General features: G+C 45.9%; 1 protein-coding gene across 3 annotated transcripts in view; it reads left to right on the top strand.

Moving 5' to 3' along the window:
• The first annotated feature begins 4,157 nt into the window (after window positions 1–4,157).
• CCBE1 (collagen and calcium binding EGF domains 1) overlaps window positions 4,158–16,569 on the top strand; it is a 175,074-nt gene continuing 162,662 nt past the window's right edge. For 2 of the 3 annotated variants that reach the window (XR_009454102.1, XM_059706238.1), the window contains exons 1-2: window positions 4,158–4,983; window positions 5,383–5,463. Coding sequence is in view for 1 of the 3 variants with exons in the window: in XM_059706238.1 (XP_059562221.1) it covers window positions 4,853–4,983; window positions 5,383–5,463 (212 nt within the window). In the remaining 2 variants the exon portion in view is untranslated. Of the gene's footprint in view, window positions 4,984–5,382; window positions 5,464–16,569 lie in introns of those variants that run through there. The other variant, XR_009454103.1, reaches the window with a different exon arrangement.

Here is a 16,569-nt window from a genome sequence, read left to right as displayed (position 1 = left end):
TACGTACATCACTCACAATTCAGTAGGAACTCAACCCATGCTTGTTGAGTCCTGTTTCTGTGAAAGACATTTACCTGACAGCAGATGGCTGTTGTAACGTTTCAGGGAGATCTACAGGAAAAATCTGTAATTTTTTTTTTTTTGAGGAATTTATAGGTTTTTCCTTTATGGCAGCAGTTCTCAACCTGTGAGCTGCGACCCCTTTGGCGGTCGAACGACCCTTTCACAGGGGTCGCCTAAGACCATCCTGCATATCAGATATTTATATTACGATTCATAACAGTAGCAACATTACAGTTATGAAGTAGCAATGAAAATAATTTTATGGTTGGGTCACAACATGAGGAACTGTATTTAAAGGGCCAGAAGGTTGAGAACCACTGCTTTATGGCTACCATGAAACTTGTAACTGATCATGTAATTATCCTGAATGGACTTCTGAGAACCTGAGAATTGAGTGTGATCAACTTTAAACAGCACGGGACTTTCTGCTTATATGATCCTGTAGCTTCATTTTATTATCCAGTCCTGATTTTTCCTCCTTTGCCTTAATTGCTTCATTCAATCTTGTTCTATGATATAATATGTCTAATATGCACAGAAATATACATACTGTATAATAATATGTATTTTTATCAGCCACCAGAAATCCTTTTAATTAGGACATTTTTAAACAAGCAATAGCAAAATGATTTGTGCCCCTAATTAGTGGTGTGTTTTTTTCTCTCTAGAGTAACTTATTTTTTTTATTGATCTCTCTTTTGCAATACTATGTTAATTGTCTCCAAATGAGATGCTGGGGTCTCTTAAAAATGAGTGGGCAAAATGGGTGAAGATGAATGATACAAAGATATAAATGTCCAGTTATAAAATAAATAAATCAAGGGAATGTAATATACAAATAGTGACTACAGTTAATATCATCTATTGGAAAATTGCTAAGAGAGTAAATCTTTAAATTTGTCATCACAAGAAAAAAGCTGCAACTTTGTGTGATGGTGGATGTTAACTGGACTTATTGTGGTGATCACTTTGCAACATAGACGAAATCAAATCATTATGCTGTACACCTGAAACCAAAATGCCATATGTCAATTTGGCCTCAATTGAAAAATAAATAAAAGTTAAAAAAAATGAGTGGAAGAGGCCACTGGTTTTATTTAGAAGGACACTCTCTGCTCGATGGCCCTAGCTTTTCTTTTCTTTTTTCCTTTCACATTGGCTTTGTATGCTGGCCTCTGTATTCCACAACCCATCTCCTCATCCCCACCCCACTGCCCCCAGACAACACTCAGCGGTCCTTAACAATACCCGGGCCACCAGGGAGTCCAGCACATGGCACGGTCCTTGCGCGAAAGCCCTGGACATGGTAAAATGTATAACTATCCACTCTCTGGTTTGTTTCAGGGGAGCTGACAGGTCTCTGTGGAAAACATCGCAGAGAGTGGTATGCTGAAAAGAAATAATCACACAGAGCCTCCCCTGGGGAGCACTGAGGTCCACATCATTCATCTTTGTAACACTCTGATGGGAGAGGCAGGAGGCGAGTCCGCTCATCCGGTGTTTCAGAGAGGAGGGGGACATCAAGGGTCCTCATGACTTTGATTAAATTTTGTTTTAAGTCCTAGCTCTAGAAATCATCTCTGTCTCTCTGTTTCTATCCCTCAGAGACCTAGTCTTTCCCCCTGATAATCAACACGCCCTAAGGCAGCAGAGGGAGGTTGCCCAGACCTGCCTAATGGTCACAGCCCCAGGCCCCTGGCAGCTAAAGATAAACTTCTTGCTGTAAGTTGTGTTTCAGCTCCTGAGCCCTAAGATGAAACAACCCCCTGGCTACTTGTTTAAGAAACCAGACAGAGGGACACGGGAAAGGACCTCAGAGCTGTTCTCAAGACCCGAAGAAATGATTCACTTCCCTTACCTCACCTCCGACCAATCAGCTCCCAGCAAGACCCAAACCCCTGCGACTTCGCCCTGTAACCCACATGCCATCAGGGAGTTCGGGCTTAGAGCATTAGCTTCCCGTTCTCCTGGATGGCACCATTCATTACAAAACAGCCAATATTTCTCCACTGCAGTTCTCAGGTGTCGAGTTTTGGACTCTGCTAGTGCCAGGAGGATGAACTGCCTGTTCTGTAACAAGGAAATGGGAAGGGAGAGAGTCAGGGTGTCAGGAGAGCAAACCTAAGACCCTGGAGGTCCCTATTACACTCAGCCTCATTCTGACATGTCCCATGCAGGCTGCAGCCTGAGCAGACGCAGGCTTTGTCTTTTACAGGAGTGTTTACCTCCTCAGGGGACTGTTATCTATACATGGCCAGTCACATCCCCTTCTGCTTGGCTTTGCTCTCTAGCCGGCCCCTCCAGCCCCACGCTGAATGTCACACTGTCAGTAGCTGCCAATTCGTTTCAGTTCCAGGCCTCCAGGCAAAGGTTTTCAAGAGGTCCCTGCTGCAGCTCACCTCCTTCATAAACGCTCCGACCACCTTGGGATTGCCTCCCCTGGCAAACCCGGGCTGTTAGCTTGGCCTGGGCACCTTCTCTGACACCTCATTCTTATCTGTGCTCAGTGTAAGGGGCTGAAAATAAGGAGGCAGCAAAGTTGGCTCGGCCCCGATCTTCTGCCACACAGCTGTGCATATGGACAGTTTTGCTTTTATCATCTGCAGCCTGAGTTACTTTCTCTGCAAGGCAGTGTGTCCCCATGGGTGGCTTACTAGCTATTTAACGAAGCTGATAGCTAATCTCCTACACCGGTCTCTATTATCTGCAGAATTAGCATCCACAATGCAGCAGTAGAAAAACAAAAGGAGTAAAGATGGGGAAAAAGATAGCAAGATATTAAAATAGAGTAATTGGTAAGCAAATAAAAACAGGACCTGCTAGAGAATGGCCTCTTCCCTGCAAGACGAAGATTAAATACCTTTGTGGGTCAATCTGGAAGTGACACAGTCTTTATAAATTCTAGGATGGGTTTATTTTTCATATGCTTGTCTCTTTAGGAACCCAAACAACAGTTGTGAAATAAACTCTTATATAGCCAGAAAGGGAAAGCTTAAAAGTTAAAGCTGAAATTTCTGTGCAATGGTTTATGTAAAAAAAAAAAAAATAACAATAGTTAATGTCTACTGAGCACTCAATATATCCCTGGCACTATAAAAAATGCTTTATAGGCATGACCTCATTTAATACTCACAGATATTTATGAGGGAGGTTTCCCCATTTTACAAATGAGAAAACTGAGCTTCAGAAAGGTTAAAGGTAACGTGCCCAAGTCCACACACCTAGGAAGCTCACAGCCTGGGTCTCAATCTAAGGTTTTTTTGTTTTTTGTTTTTTCTCTGACTACATAATGGCCACTCTCAGGTTTTGCAAACTTCTGAAGTATCCTCTGAATCACTACGTGAAAATACACTTAATTTGTGTAGTGCCATATTTAAATATTTGTGTGGTTTATGGTCTTCTTTGTCTAGGTAAGATTTGCAGGGGGTGAAAAACACCTCACTGAACCAACAAGTCAGACTCGTAGCTTCAAGGACTATTGTGAGTGTCAAATAAAATCGTAAATGTGGAAAATCCTTTGGAAAATATAGAAGCATTCTACAGAGGAATGAGGATGTCATTGCTGTTAAAAATGTCGAGGTGTATGTGACAGGCACGGTAATTCTCAGTTGATCAGACTATTTTGAATCAGAACACCTGCCTACCTAACCAGTTAGCACGCCCATAACTTGTGACAAGCTACCTCCCACCTCATGGTCCTGGGGCTGGAGTTAGACATTACAACCTGGCGCTCTTCCTACCATCTCTGGGCCAGACCACTTGCTTGGCACTTCGGGGCACGTTTATATCGCGAGCTTCTCGTTATCAGAAGAGAACTCCTAATGTGCAATAAAGTGTTAAGATGCAGACATGTACGAATTACAGCCGAGCCCCCACCAAATGCGCTGATGGACGCCCCGCATTTCAGGCTACCCATACAGCGCTGTGTTAACTGGATGGGGTTGGGGGTGGACTTTCAGCCTCTCACCTGATCTTCCAGGAGTTTCCAGCTCTCACGTGTGACATATAAACAGCATTCAAGCGGCTCAGGGTAAGAGGATTTAGAACCCCTGGAAAGAGCCGCTGAGAGCTCATTACTGAATCGAGCGGCCCTGCTAACGAATGAAGCGAATGAAGCGAAGCGAGCAGGGAACGTTCTCCTGGGATTCTAACGGGGGCACACTAGCGATCGGACATGAAAGGCAGTTTGGAAAAGCAGTCTGAGTCTCCCCACCACCTCCTTCCTCTGTTCAGGGAGAAGGCGGCGGGAAAGCCCAGGGCAGGCGCTCCAGGAGGGAAAGCCAACGTCCTGGTCCTGGTCATTAGAAGCCAACTGACGACAGGAAGGAAGCGTGTTAACCCCTCGGCCCCCCTTCTCCCCGGGGGAGAAGCGGCTCCTCCTCCTCTTGGTCGGGCTACCCTGGTGTAAGATGCGAGCGGCCGCCCGCTTTCCGCACCCTGCCCTCGGCTCAGCCCAGGACGGAGGCAGGAGGGAGCGCGCGGCGCAAGGCTGAGTCCAGCGAGTCTGGTGACAGCGTGACCATCCCGGCCGAGACGACGTGGACCGCTCCACCCTCCAGGTCGTTCACCAGCCGGTCTACGGAATTTGCACTCTGCACCCCAACTCCTAGCCTGGTCCCCCAGCGCCACAGCAGCCCAGCCCCTGTGCCTTCGCAGGTGGCGCAAACGCCCCTGCCCTCCGGCGCCCCCTGCCGGGGAGAGAGACGGCGGCGGCGGCGGCGGGCGCGGAGGAGCCGGGCGCAGGGCGAGCGGAGGGCTCGGGCGCCTGGAAGAACCGGGAGCGTCCCCGATGGTGCCGCCGCCTCCGAGCCGGGGAGGAGCGGCGACGGGGCAGCTGGGCAAGAGCCTGGGTCCGCTGCTGCTGCTCCTGGCGCTGGGACACACGTGGAGCTACCGCGAGGAGCCTGAGAACAGCGACAGGTAAGCGCTGCCGGCCCCTGAATGGTGCACGCCAGGCGCTCGGGGTGCAGGCGACCCGCACCCTCGCCACCCATCGGTCACGGGCTGGGCGCTCAACTGTCCCGGGCGCCACTCAACTCTGCCCGGGGGGTGACAGTCTCCGCGCCATCAGCCTGGGCTTCCCCGATCTGTGATACCTCTGCCCCCCACTCCTGCCGCTCTCCTGCGATCCGCTTCTTCAGCTCCAGTGCCCCTGGGACTGGGTTCGCTCGGTGGGACCCTCTCCGGAGGCCGCTGGGAGTCCGCGCCGCTCGGGGACCAGTGGCTGCTCGGCGCGCCGGGACGCGGATCCCCCGGCGCGCACTGGCCTGCGCTCTCACGTGGGGAGTCAACGACTTTGCCTCTCTAACTTTTTCGTAGAGAAGTCTGCTCAGAAAACAAAATCGCCACGACCAAATACCCGTGTCTGAAGGCCTCGGGCGAGCTCACCACGTGTTTCAGGTAAGCCTCAGGCTGTGTCGTGTCGCCGCTGGGCACCCTGGCTGGTGGGAAGGCGGCGCCGCAAAGGAGGGGGATGGAGGTGCTTTCGGGCACGGGGTGCTGGGATGCGCTGGGTGACTTCTCCGTGGTGCGCACCTTTCTCTGTGTTTTCTGGACCAGGGCAGCAACGGGCACCCGAGTGTCTGCACCTAGAGGCTGTGCCCTAAGGGCCAGAGGCTGTTTGCTGGTCTTGGGAACTTTTGCGTGGCTGAGGTTGGAGGGGAAGAGGTGGAAAGTTTATAAGGAAAGTGGATCGGATTGTGGTTGTAAACAGCGAGGCAAAGACGAATGGCTGCTTTTGTATCTTGTTTTGAAAACACAACATCAACAAGTAAATACTTGGCCTTGGTCTGTCTTGTGACCTTCTGCCAGGACAGAGTGTAACACTGTCAGGGCCTCTGTGGGCAAAGGGGTGGGGAGATGGTTGTGTTGATTGAAAACAAAAACAAAATGTCAAGATTGTTGAGCCATCAAGAAGAGGAACAGCCTTTTTCCTAAAACATGGCCCACAGAGCACCTGTGTGCTTGTTAAAACTAAGCCTGGATGGAGCTAGGGAATCTATAGTTTGGAAAATGCTTCCCAGTTGTTGTTTTCTCAACAAAAGGAAGGGAAGGGACTATTTTTTGCTTGCAGCTTTTCGGAGGTGAGGGTTGATGTGATTTTCATCATGTGTTCTTGGCTTCTATTCATTCCAGTGCTCTCACTGGACGGAGGAGGCGTGCACCCATAAGCGTGTATTAGTTGCCTGCTTTCTAAAGGTGCTGTGGGAGATACTGTGATCCCCATACACACCCGACTCATCTCCGTCTTTGGGAACCGTACACCGTTTGGGGTGCCAGGATAAATATTGGGCAGTGCTAGGTAACACTGCAAACCCCAGAGATGAACTTGAAAGAAAAGGAAATTTTACTATTTATAATGTCATCGCAGATGAATCAACATGATTGTTTTCAGCTTTCAGGAACATGTTATTTCACGAGCTCAGAGGTTCTGGTGTAAGTGGTTTCAGGGCTGGTCAGTTTAGTGGTACAAAAGCGCATCAGTTACGCCAGGTGCCATGCTTTAAAATCTGCCCTTGGCAGTGGAATGATGACGGGCTTTTAGACGAATCAATAGTCACTCCTTGGGAAGGGCTGCCTTCTCCGGGACATGGTGTGTGTGTGTGACCACTGAACAAAATACGTGAGCGTTAGAGAAGGAGGAAGAAGTGTGTTTAGTTGGCAGGTAAAGATTGGAAGAGGTTAACTGGGTATGCAAGGTCACCCAACTGGTGAAATGACTTGGTGGTACTGGCACCAGAATTGCTTGCCTGGTTCTAGCTCTGTGTTTCATCCACATGACCACAATATTTCTTCGGATGCATTGTTTTCCTATCACCACAGTAGAAAGCCTCTAATTTAACATGGAAAGTGTCCCTGAGGTGGTTTGCTCATTTGTTCAGAGCCTGAAGGTCCGCCTGTGCATAAATCAGCGAGTTACAGAATGCATGTCCAATTTGCAGGAGCCACGGGTGCCTGATGAGTGTCCTAAGGTTAGGACAAGTCCGTTTGTTAGGACTGTTACTGTCATTTTTTTCCCCTTCAGATTTTTGAAACAGCAGGGTTTCTTTCACACCTAGACTCTCGGCAAGAAACACGAGCCGTGTCTCGATGTGTTTCCACTGAGAGGAATGGGAGAGGATGTTTCCAGCCGGAGAAAATGCCCCATGGATATTCAGTTATGTGGGTTTAAGTTACTTTATGGGAGTGGAGAGTTCTAGGTGTACTCCATTGCTTTAACACTACTTCCATAATTTAGTGCCTTTTTCCCTTTATATTGTCATTCCTTTATTTTCTATTTTTGATTTTTTTCCCCCCAAATTGAGATATAAGTGACAGTGAGCACACAAATCTAAACTCTGCAGTTCCATATGTGTACACCCATGCAACCTCTACTTGGGGACAATATAGGGCAGTTCTAGTGGTTTAGAAGCTGTCTCAGGCCGTCCAATCAGTACATCCCACCAAAAGTTAGTAATTTTGTAAAGATAGTGTCTTGGCAGTTGCTGCCCCTATTTGGTTTTTGAACCCTGAGAATGGAGGAATACTATGGACGCCTTGGTTTGTGAATTGCGGTTGTCCTGGCTCTTGCTAATTCAACTGTGGTCTGGAAACCAGCCACGTGGGCATCATCTGGAAGCCTGTTCGAGTCCTGGACCTCTGGAACCAGAACCTGCAGGTAAATGAGATGTGATTAAAGCTGGGAAAGCTTCAGCTGTAGAAGGCAGGCTCCTCAACCCAGGTCATGGTGCGAACCCATTTAGCTCGGTCCTCGAGGAGTGCGGGGCGGGGCGCTCTGCAGATGGACTGCATTCACCTTAAACCAGACCGAGAACCAGCCTTCCAGAAAACCAACTCTTCAGCTCTTAGGCGACCCCCAATTAAACTGTAAGTACCATAGCAACGCTACTGCTACGTAGCCTACTGATTACGTAGGCCCACTCTTTACTAGCTATTTTTGGTGAACAACTTTATTTTATTTATTTATTTATTTATTTATTTATTTATTTATCTATTTATTTTTAAAAATATATTTTATTGGTATTCTTACAGAGAGGAAGGGAGAAGGATAGAGAGTTAGAAACATCGATGAGAGAGAAACATTGACCAGCTGCCTCCTGCACACCTCCTACTGGGGATGTGCCTGCAACCAAGGTACATGCCCTTGACCGGAATTGAACCTGGGACCTTTCAGTCCGCAGGCCAGTGCTCTATCCACTGAGCCAAACCGGTTAGGGCACAACTTTAGCACAAGAGAAAGAACTTCTTGAACTTGTTGAAAATGACTTGAGAAATTATTATTGATATGGAGACGGGTTTAATACTAAAATGAGCATGGTAGATGCAATAAATCTGATCTCCTACCTAAAAAGATAGGGAGATGAAAAAATGAGAATAATCTTCATTCTGCCCCGCCCCCCACCCCGTACATTTCTACGTGGCTTCACGTAGGCAGTATCTCTCCATTTTAGCCTTTGGCAGTATGTTAAATAATGACAATTTGAGGATTGACTATGTATCCAGCACTGTGCTATGCACTTTGCATACATTAAGTCTTATCCTCAAAGCCACACTGTAGCATTTGTATTCTCAGTTTTGCAGAGGAGGGAACCCAGACTCAAAGGGATTAAGTAAACTTGCACAGAGTCACAATTAATACATGTGAGAGCCAAGATTCAAACCCAACTTTGTCTGACTTCAAAGTCTGGATCCTTTTATCTTCCCAGAGGTGTCTACAGATGAGGCCGAACTTTCCAGACCCTGGGACCTAAGTAAGGAAGAAGACTAAATTCAAGTGACTATAAATTCAAAAGAAAGTTTAATAGAAACCCGGGCCATGGTGCGAACCCATTTAGATGGGTCCCAACATTCACCATGACCATAGTGATTTATGCCCTTGAGATCTGTCTTAAACAATTAACTCTGTATTACCATATTATACACAAAATTGGTTCATACATGTATAGCTTTCCTTCCTTGTAGGATTTTACCTTAATCATAGGGTCTGTCTCTAGAGATTCTCTAGGGCAGTGGTCGGCAAACTGTGGCTCGCAAGCCACATGCGGCTCTTTGGCCCCTTGAGTGTGGCCACGAAGTTTCAATCACACTGTACGTGCGCGCCCGCACGTGGTATTTTGTGGAAGAGCCATACTCTAAGGGCTGCAGTTTGCCGACCACTGCTCTAAGGCAATGTACATTGTGCCAATACCCAAAATGTACTACGCACTGTTGAATGAATGCCAGTGACACCTTAACAAGAGTCCATATTTACTTAGCATTATCATCTGACATAGGGCATACTCTTTCCCAGCTAAGATGTCAGAGTTGGTGTGGGATGTAGCTGAGTTTATTAGAGCCAAATGAAGCATATAAAGCTATCATGGCCTTACTCCTCCTGTGACTATTAAAGCTTTTCCCACAAGCTGACTTTCCCTTTACCGCCCCCCCCGCCACCCCAAACCATGTAGCTTGAATGAAAGTTTTGTGTTTATTTTCACCTTCCTTTATGGGTCTCATATCAATAAAAGGAGATGTTAAAGGCTTTTTAAAAATAAGACAAAAGGAATACATATGTTATGTGTATGAATTGTCAGTAAAATCCAGTTTTTACTGAGTAAGGCTGTGTCTAATAAACATCCTAGTTAAATTTTTTGGTCTATTACAGATTTATTGAACATCTATTATGAGCTTAAAATAGCCCAAAGCCCTAGCTGGTTTGGCTCAGTGGATAGAATGTCAGCCTGCAGACTCAAGGGTCCTGGGTTCAATTCCTATCAAGGGCATGTGCAATGGGTTGCAGGCTCAATCCCCAGTGGGGGATGTGCAGGAGGCAGCCGATCAATGATTCTCTCTCATCATTGAGGTTTCTATCTCTCTCCCTCTCTCTCTGAAATCAATAAAAATATATTTTAAAAAATAGTCCTAGAAAATGAGCACAGAAGAATAAGCTACAGTTACTGGTTGCAGTTTACAGACTTGATTTTTAGACAAGGCCTTTGAAACTGTAACCAACACACATGGTACATGATTGAGTTCAAAGTCATGTAATTTACACTATACTTACTATCAATGATCAGGGAGAGATTCAAGCAGCTGGGAACGAGTTTATGGGGAAGAGAACACAGCTTTGTTTTTGAGCATGGCTGTTTAACATAGTGTGCTCGGTGTTTGTCTAAGTTGCATTAGCTATGATTCTCAGCATCGGGGTTCATGGGCCTCCAAGTGGAGGCCCCCAGCTGCCCCTCAGCTGTATTTGTTCAGGCAGTGGTGTCTTACTAGGCACTGCTCTTGCTCAGGGTCATGTTCCCATAGGAAGTAATGACATGGGGAGGCAAACCTCCCACTTCTCTTTGAGATAATACAACAGCGTTGCCAAATCCTATTAAAACTTGGAAGTTAATGTGATATTTCTGCAAATGTGTTTACTTGGAATTTGGAGAACAAGAAGGTCACTTAATTAGAGCAGCATCACCAGATGAGAGCACCGGACTGTAGCTAAGGCTACACTGCGGGAAGGCCTGGAGAATGCACTATCTGGTAGGTCACCGGGTTCCTACAGAAGACTTCAGTAATGTCAAACATGCATAATAGTAGAAACTCAGCCAGGGTTTGAATTCCAGCTCTACCATTTGTGTTGTGACCTTGAACAGTGTCTTAATCTCTGTGCTTTAATTTTCTCCTTTGTAAAGTGAGGATCACATTAGTACTAGAGTTACAGGGTTGCCATGAAGATGAAATGAGTTAACATGTGTAGGAAGTGCTCAACAACTATTACCTCTCATGATTGCTACTGTGTCTCCCTATGCCTGGTGTAGTGAGTGCATGTAGTAGATGCTCCGGGGACATTTGTTGAGTTTTATTTGTGAGTTTGGGGCTTACTAGTAGACATTTTTGAAAGTGCAAATTCAGATGACAGCCAGAAACACTGAGAGTGTTTATGTACCAGTCACACATCAGTTGTTTCTAGATGCTGTTCCAAATGGAGGGTAGCCCAGATTGGGAAAGTAACAAAAGAACATAACCTTTGCTTCCTGCCTTCTATCTGACTACTCAAGGTGCCCTACTTGTGTGACCATAGGATCAGGTAGAGGCCCAGTTACCCCATTTTGGAGGATCTTAGAGGTGAATCCCTTGCATAGGGTCATGAAGGAGTCTTGTTGGCAGAGAGAAGACTAGAAATCAGATCATTAAGTCCTCAGTGCAGTTCTGGTCTCTCTTTCTGCTGCCTCCCTGTCTTGTGGCCCACATACTAGTAGCTCAGGACAGGCACCGAGGGCAGCTCTGTGAATAGTTGGCTTATTTTAGGGCATGCGATCCCGCTTTAAAAAAGCATTTCTATCTTAACTGTTGACACCCTAATGTTAAGGAGAAAGTGGTAATGGATGTGGGGAAGAACAGAGCAGGGGACAGGTGAAGGCGGCTTTATGCAAAACTGCCTAAATCGCAGGCATGCTGAAGGCAGCCTCTGTTTCCCTGTGCCGGGCCTGTCTCCCATTGGGCAGTCAGCCCTCGGAGGGCCTGAGTCAACTGTCCCCTCATCCACAGCTGTATCCCTGGAGGTTAGCCCTATGCCTGGACAGTCCTGCATACATATTATCAAATGACCAAGAGAATGAATATGTGAACATTACAAGGAAATAGTGATGAGATTTGACTTTAAATCTTTTAGGCCTTTCAGCAACCAGATTACCTGCACCTGTACGAGATGCTGCCACGGTTTGCATTGGTTCCCAGTTTGACTGGCTTAATTTTAACTGCTGATGTAGTTAGTACAGGGCTGATTCTGGCAGCTCTGGCTAACTCCATGAGCTTGCTATTTTAAATAACGCCTGAAGAGGACCTGGGTATTCCTGCTCACGTGACAATTGCCCTATAGACACTGGCTTTGATGGGGAGGATGATAGTTTCAAAGGGAAGCCCGCTTCCTCCCACACTCTCTTATTTTTTAAGCTGAAGAACAGGTGTTAGAGGAGGGAAGGTAGCGGGCATTGGCCAAGGCAGCCTCTGTATCACTTTTCACTCATTCTTGGAGACACAACACAAAGTGTTAGGAAACAGATAACAATTGAACTCGCCACAAAAGGCCGTGCTTTCACTGGTGTGTCCTTTGAGTCCGGGTCCAGTTGCTACTCTCATTGTCCCTGAAGTAGTTGATGCCTGACTTCCTACATTAATTCACTTCATCTTTTCTAAGTGAAGCTGGGGTGGGTGCACCCGCAAAAAGCAAATGTGCTCCTCCTTTGTTCTAGAATACTCTATCTTCTTAGGAGAAAGCTTGCATTTCAATCAGTAGTTTCCGTGTCAGTGGGTTCAGCTTCCGAAAGCCCCTACCCCGCTGCTCAGCAGGACTCTCACTGAGGGTCTGCCTGCTCGGGCAGTTGCAGAATATCAGGAGAACAAAGGTCTCCAGCCTGTTCAGTTTATTGCTTTTATTTGGGCGATGAAAAAGTAAACACCTATAACATCTGCAGCTTCTTTTTTTGCCAAGCTAGGCTCTTCCTTTTCTACGAAGCCATTTACCACTCTTCAAGTTTTACCAACAATTTTCATTCACTTATTCAACAAATACCTGTGAGCTTTCTTTGTATGCCAAGCACAGTTTCTAGGTGCTTGGAATTCATCTGTGAATAGAGTAGATACAAAACAAACTTCTGCTGTTATGGAATTTATGGATTTTAGTTCACCTTATCTTTCAGTAAAGGAATGTTGAGCCAGCGATGACCTTTGGGACATTTTAAAGAGAGCTGTTTTTGGCACACATCTGATTAATATCACATTTTGGGGGCTAGGGACTTGAAATTTCCTGTGGCCCAGCTGTATCCTTTCAGCAGAAGAACCACCACAGGTCCAAACAGGGGCACGAAAACATGAGGTTGGTGGGATTCAAAGATTTTTCTGCAGAGGTGCTAGCAAGGAATTGCCACGTGCCACAAGTTTCTCCTAAGCATGATTGGAATGTGAAAGCATTACCGGGAGGTGGCGAATTCTCTGGTCATGTGCCCTGACAGGTGGCCAGTGGCATCAGAATTGGCCCATTAGGGACAGATACCTTGGCCAGTTCACCTTGTATTTCCCAACAGTAACTTTAAGCAGAGTGCATCCACCTCCAACACTCCCTGAGTCTCCTAATGATCTATTATGGATCTATTGTCATAAATGTATTAGGACCTTCTGGACAATTTCTGGACCTGAAACACCTGTAGGGGGTGGAGTGGTGTTATAATGCCTACGTGATAATCCCCGTTGAGCAAAGGAGTGCTTTATCTTCTTTCCAGCTTCAAGGTGTGATCCGTGCAAGTCAGTAGCAGGTGTGAGAGAGCTTGTCTGGGTCTATACATTGCCTCCTTGTTCAGTGGGATAGAAAACTAGAACATCTTTCCATGCCCTTTATGGTCTCAGAAACTTGATCCCCATCTATTCTCAGCCTTCATATCCCTTCTTACCCTTTCCCCCTTGGCCCCTTCTGTGGGGTGTTTCCTGTTTACTCCTACCAGGGTGAAGCCCCCATCTTTAGTTCTTTGGGAGTGGCAGGGGCAAATGTCAGCCTGAACTGGCGGGAAGCCAGGAGGGCCCTCTGCACACAGATCTGGGCCTGAGAGTTTGGTGTAGAGAATAGGAATTGGCAAAGTAGAGCCCATGGCATGTTTTTATACAACCCATGATCTATGGATGCTTTTTGCATTTTTCAAGGACTGTAAAAGAAAAGTCTATGCAACTGAGACCTTATTTGGCCCCCAGAGCCTCAGATATTTACTGTCTGGCCTCTTGCCAACTTCTAAAGAACCAGCAGAATACAGAGACCAGGAGTGGGTTTCACTGCCATACATAACCCTGTCCACAGGTTTGAGTCCTCAAAGAGGTGACTTTGGGGGCATTTAGTCAGCTTCATCTTTGGGTCCTTTGCCTGTGTGTTGCTTCATTTTATTGTTATTAGACCTCCTGGTCTGAGTGAGCATCTTTGACCATGACTTGGTTTGCTGAATCACTTAATAGTTTTTGTTGAGCTGGAACTTTATTGAATCATCACCCCTCAGTGATATGCTAAATAAACATAACTTGCCAGAACATTAAGAAGCTGGGTTTTATTGCAGGTCGTTAAGTATTAACTCACTGCTGCTTTTCTGCATTCCCAAGATGAGCCTTCCTTGCTTGTTGAGCAATCTTGGGATGGCCTGGGTCGCCCTCCCACCTCCCCTAATGCCCCACTTAATTCCTGAATGTGCATATTGATCATCACATGCTTTGATGACTCAAAGCCACCCTGTGAAGCCATAAACTTCATGTACAGGGGAAAACTTTTCACATTCAGAAATTAAATGATAATATGTATTTTACTTGAAGAATGTCTAGAAAAAGTCATTTTCAATGAAAGGTATTCTAAATCAGAGTTGCAATGTTATATTTTTCCTTATATGGCTAAAAAGTATCATACCATTACACAACTGCACTATATACAAGACAGGGTGAGGCAAAAGTCAGTTTATAGTTGTATGCGAAACAGTTTATTCTTGTATTATTAATAATTGTATTTTCCACATGAACAACTGTAAACCTGCTTTTACCCCATCCTGTACATCAGTAATTAAACTTTTGAACTTAAACTCTTTCAGAATGCCAACTCTTCTTTTTCTCCTAGGTGTTTTTAGAAATTTTTATTGAATTTATTGGGGTGACATTGGTTAATAAAATTATACAGGTTTCAAGTGTACAGTTCTATAACACATCAGCTATAGATTGAATTGTGTGTTTATCACATGATGCCAACTCTTCTGTCCCGTGAAAGATGGAGGGGAGTCCTAAAGAGTGATGCCTTCTGACACCGAGAATGAGGAAAAGTGGAGAAGGAAAGAGACCTGTTTAAAAGAAATATTTTGAGGGGAGAGAAGCAAAGTTTGCCAGTGGTGTTTTGGAGAAAGGAAGAAACATGTTACAATACACCCCTTGACATACTAGGAAGATTAAGATGTTGTGGGGTATAGCAAAGAGGAAAAATAGGGGTGTGAAGGTTTGATAAGAGCATCCTGTGGGTATGAAGATGGGCAAATAAAAAAAAAGGTCATGTGGGAGCTTGTGACCTTGATCACAGCCATTTTTACTGATTTGGCTAAATGCAGCTTAAAAGAAAGGCAGACTGAGCTTGTGAAGGTTGACAGACTTACAAACCTATATTTTTAACATCTTGCATGCATGCATTTGGCAGATCATATTCTAGCTTTGTACAAGTTCTCACTCAGGGTCTCTGAGCAGGTATGTGGCCAAGCCGGGGTTCTAGGGCAGACAGTCTGACTCCAGAGCCTGTATTCTTCTTAACCACTGGGCTCTCCTGAAAGGCCTGACAATTGCAGTTACCCTGCCAACCACAGATTTAAAAGAGGCATTTAGAAGAGGGAGAGAGAGAAGGAGGGAGGGAGGGAGGGAGGGCGGGCTGCTAGAACTAGGGATGGCAATCCCACTGGTAATGACTGGTGAAAATGTAAGTTGGACAAGTCATCAAGCGTAGACACAAGACCCCCCCCCCCCCCCCATATTAGTTTGCTCAGGCTGTCTAAACAAACTACCATGGACTTGGGGGTTAAACAACAGAAATTTATTTTCTCAGGTCTGGAGGCTAGAAATCTGCGCTCAAGGTGTGGACAGGATTGATGACCATTAGGAGGCCTTTCTCCTCAGCTTATAGATGGCTGTCTTCTTCCTGTGTCTTCACATGTCTCTCCTCCGTTCATGTCTGTGTCCTAATTTCCTCTTATAAGGACACCGCCTGTTGGGACTCATTGGATTAAGGGCCATTCTAATGGCCTCATTTGAACTCAGCGACCACTTTAAAGCCCCTATCTCTAAATATGCTCACATTCTGAAGTACTGAAGTTAGGACTTCAACCTACGAATTTTGGGAGAAAAGTTCGGCCCATAACATACCCCCTAAAAAACACACCCCACGCACTGGGTCCATGTAATAAAGGGGGCATTTTTCATACACACCGTAATCCTCATGGCATTGCTGTCCACCATGGTGCTCCTGAGCCAGCCAATGAAATTAGAGAACCTTCAGCAATACGCCTGAAGAAGAGAAAGGATTAAGCTGTACAGCTAAAGCCTGTGTTGGCGGGCCATCGGAAGCCTGGTGTCTCCCATCCCTTGTCTGCTAGGTCCTAGTCTTTTTCTCCTGGCATCTCCTTTCCACTCAGGGAGGGTGGGAGGGCAGCCAGGGCACCATGAGGTGGCCAAGGTGGATCACAAAGGGTGGGGAGTTCTGAGTTTCCGAAGCTGATCACTTCTAAGTCCCAGGGTGCGAATTCCATCACTTCATTTCCCAATGCAGGCTCTCAGCTTGGTGTGTCTAGCTACTTAGTGACCTTACATACATTTTTATAAAATATTTTGCTTTGTTGCTGCACTGCATGAAACCTTCCAAGATGTAAACATGGCTCAGAATATTATAAATTAAAGCATTTCAGTGTCAAGCTGTGTTTTTCTTTCCTTGCAAGCATCAAACACAAACACACTTTTTCCCACATAGTGTGATAGAAA

The sequence above is a fragment of the Myotis daubentonii genome, chromosome 8 (assembly GCF_963259705.1).
Source record: "Myotis daubentonii chromosome 8, mMyoDau2.1, whole genome shotgun sequence".
Lineage (NCBI taxonomy): Eukaryota > Metazoa > Chordata > Mammalia > Chiroptera > Vespertilionidae > Myotis > Myotis daubentonii.
Note: the sequence above shows the minus strand (reverse complement) of the source record. Positions and strands in the feature narration are given on the sequence as shown.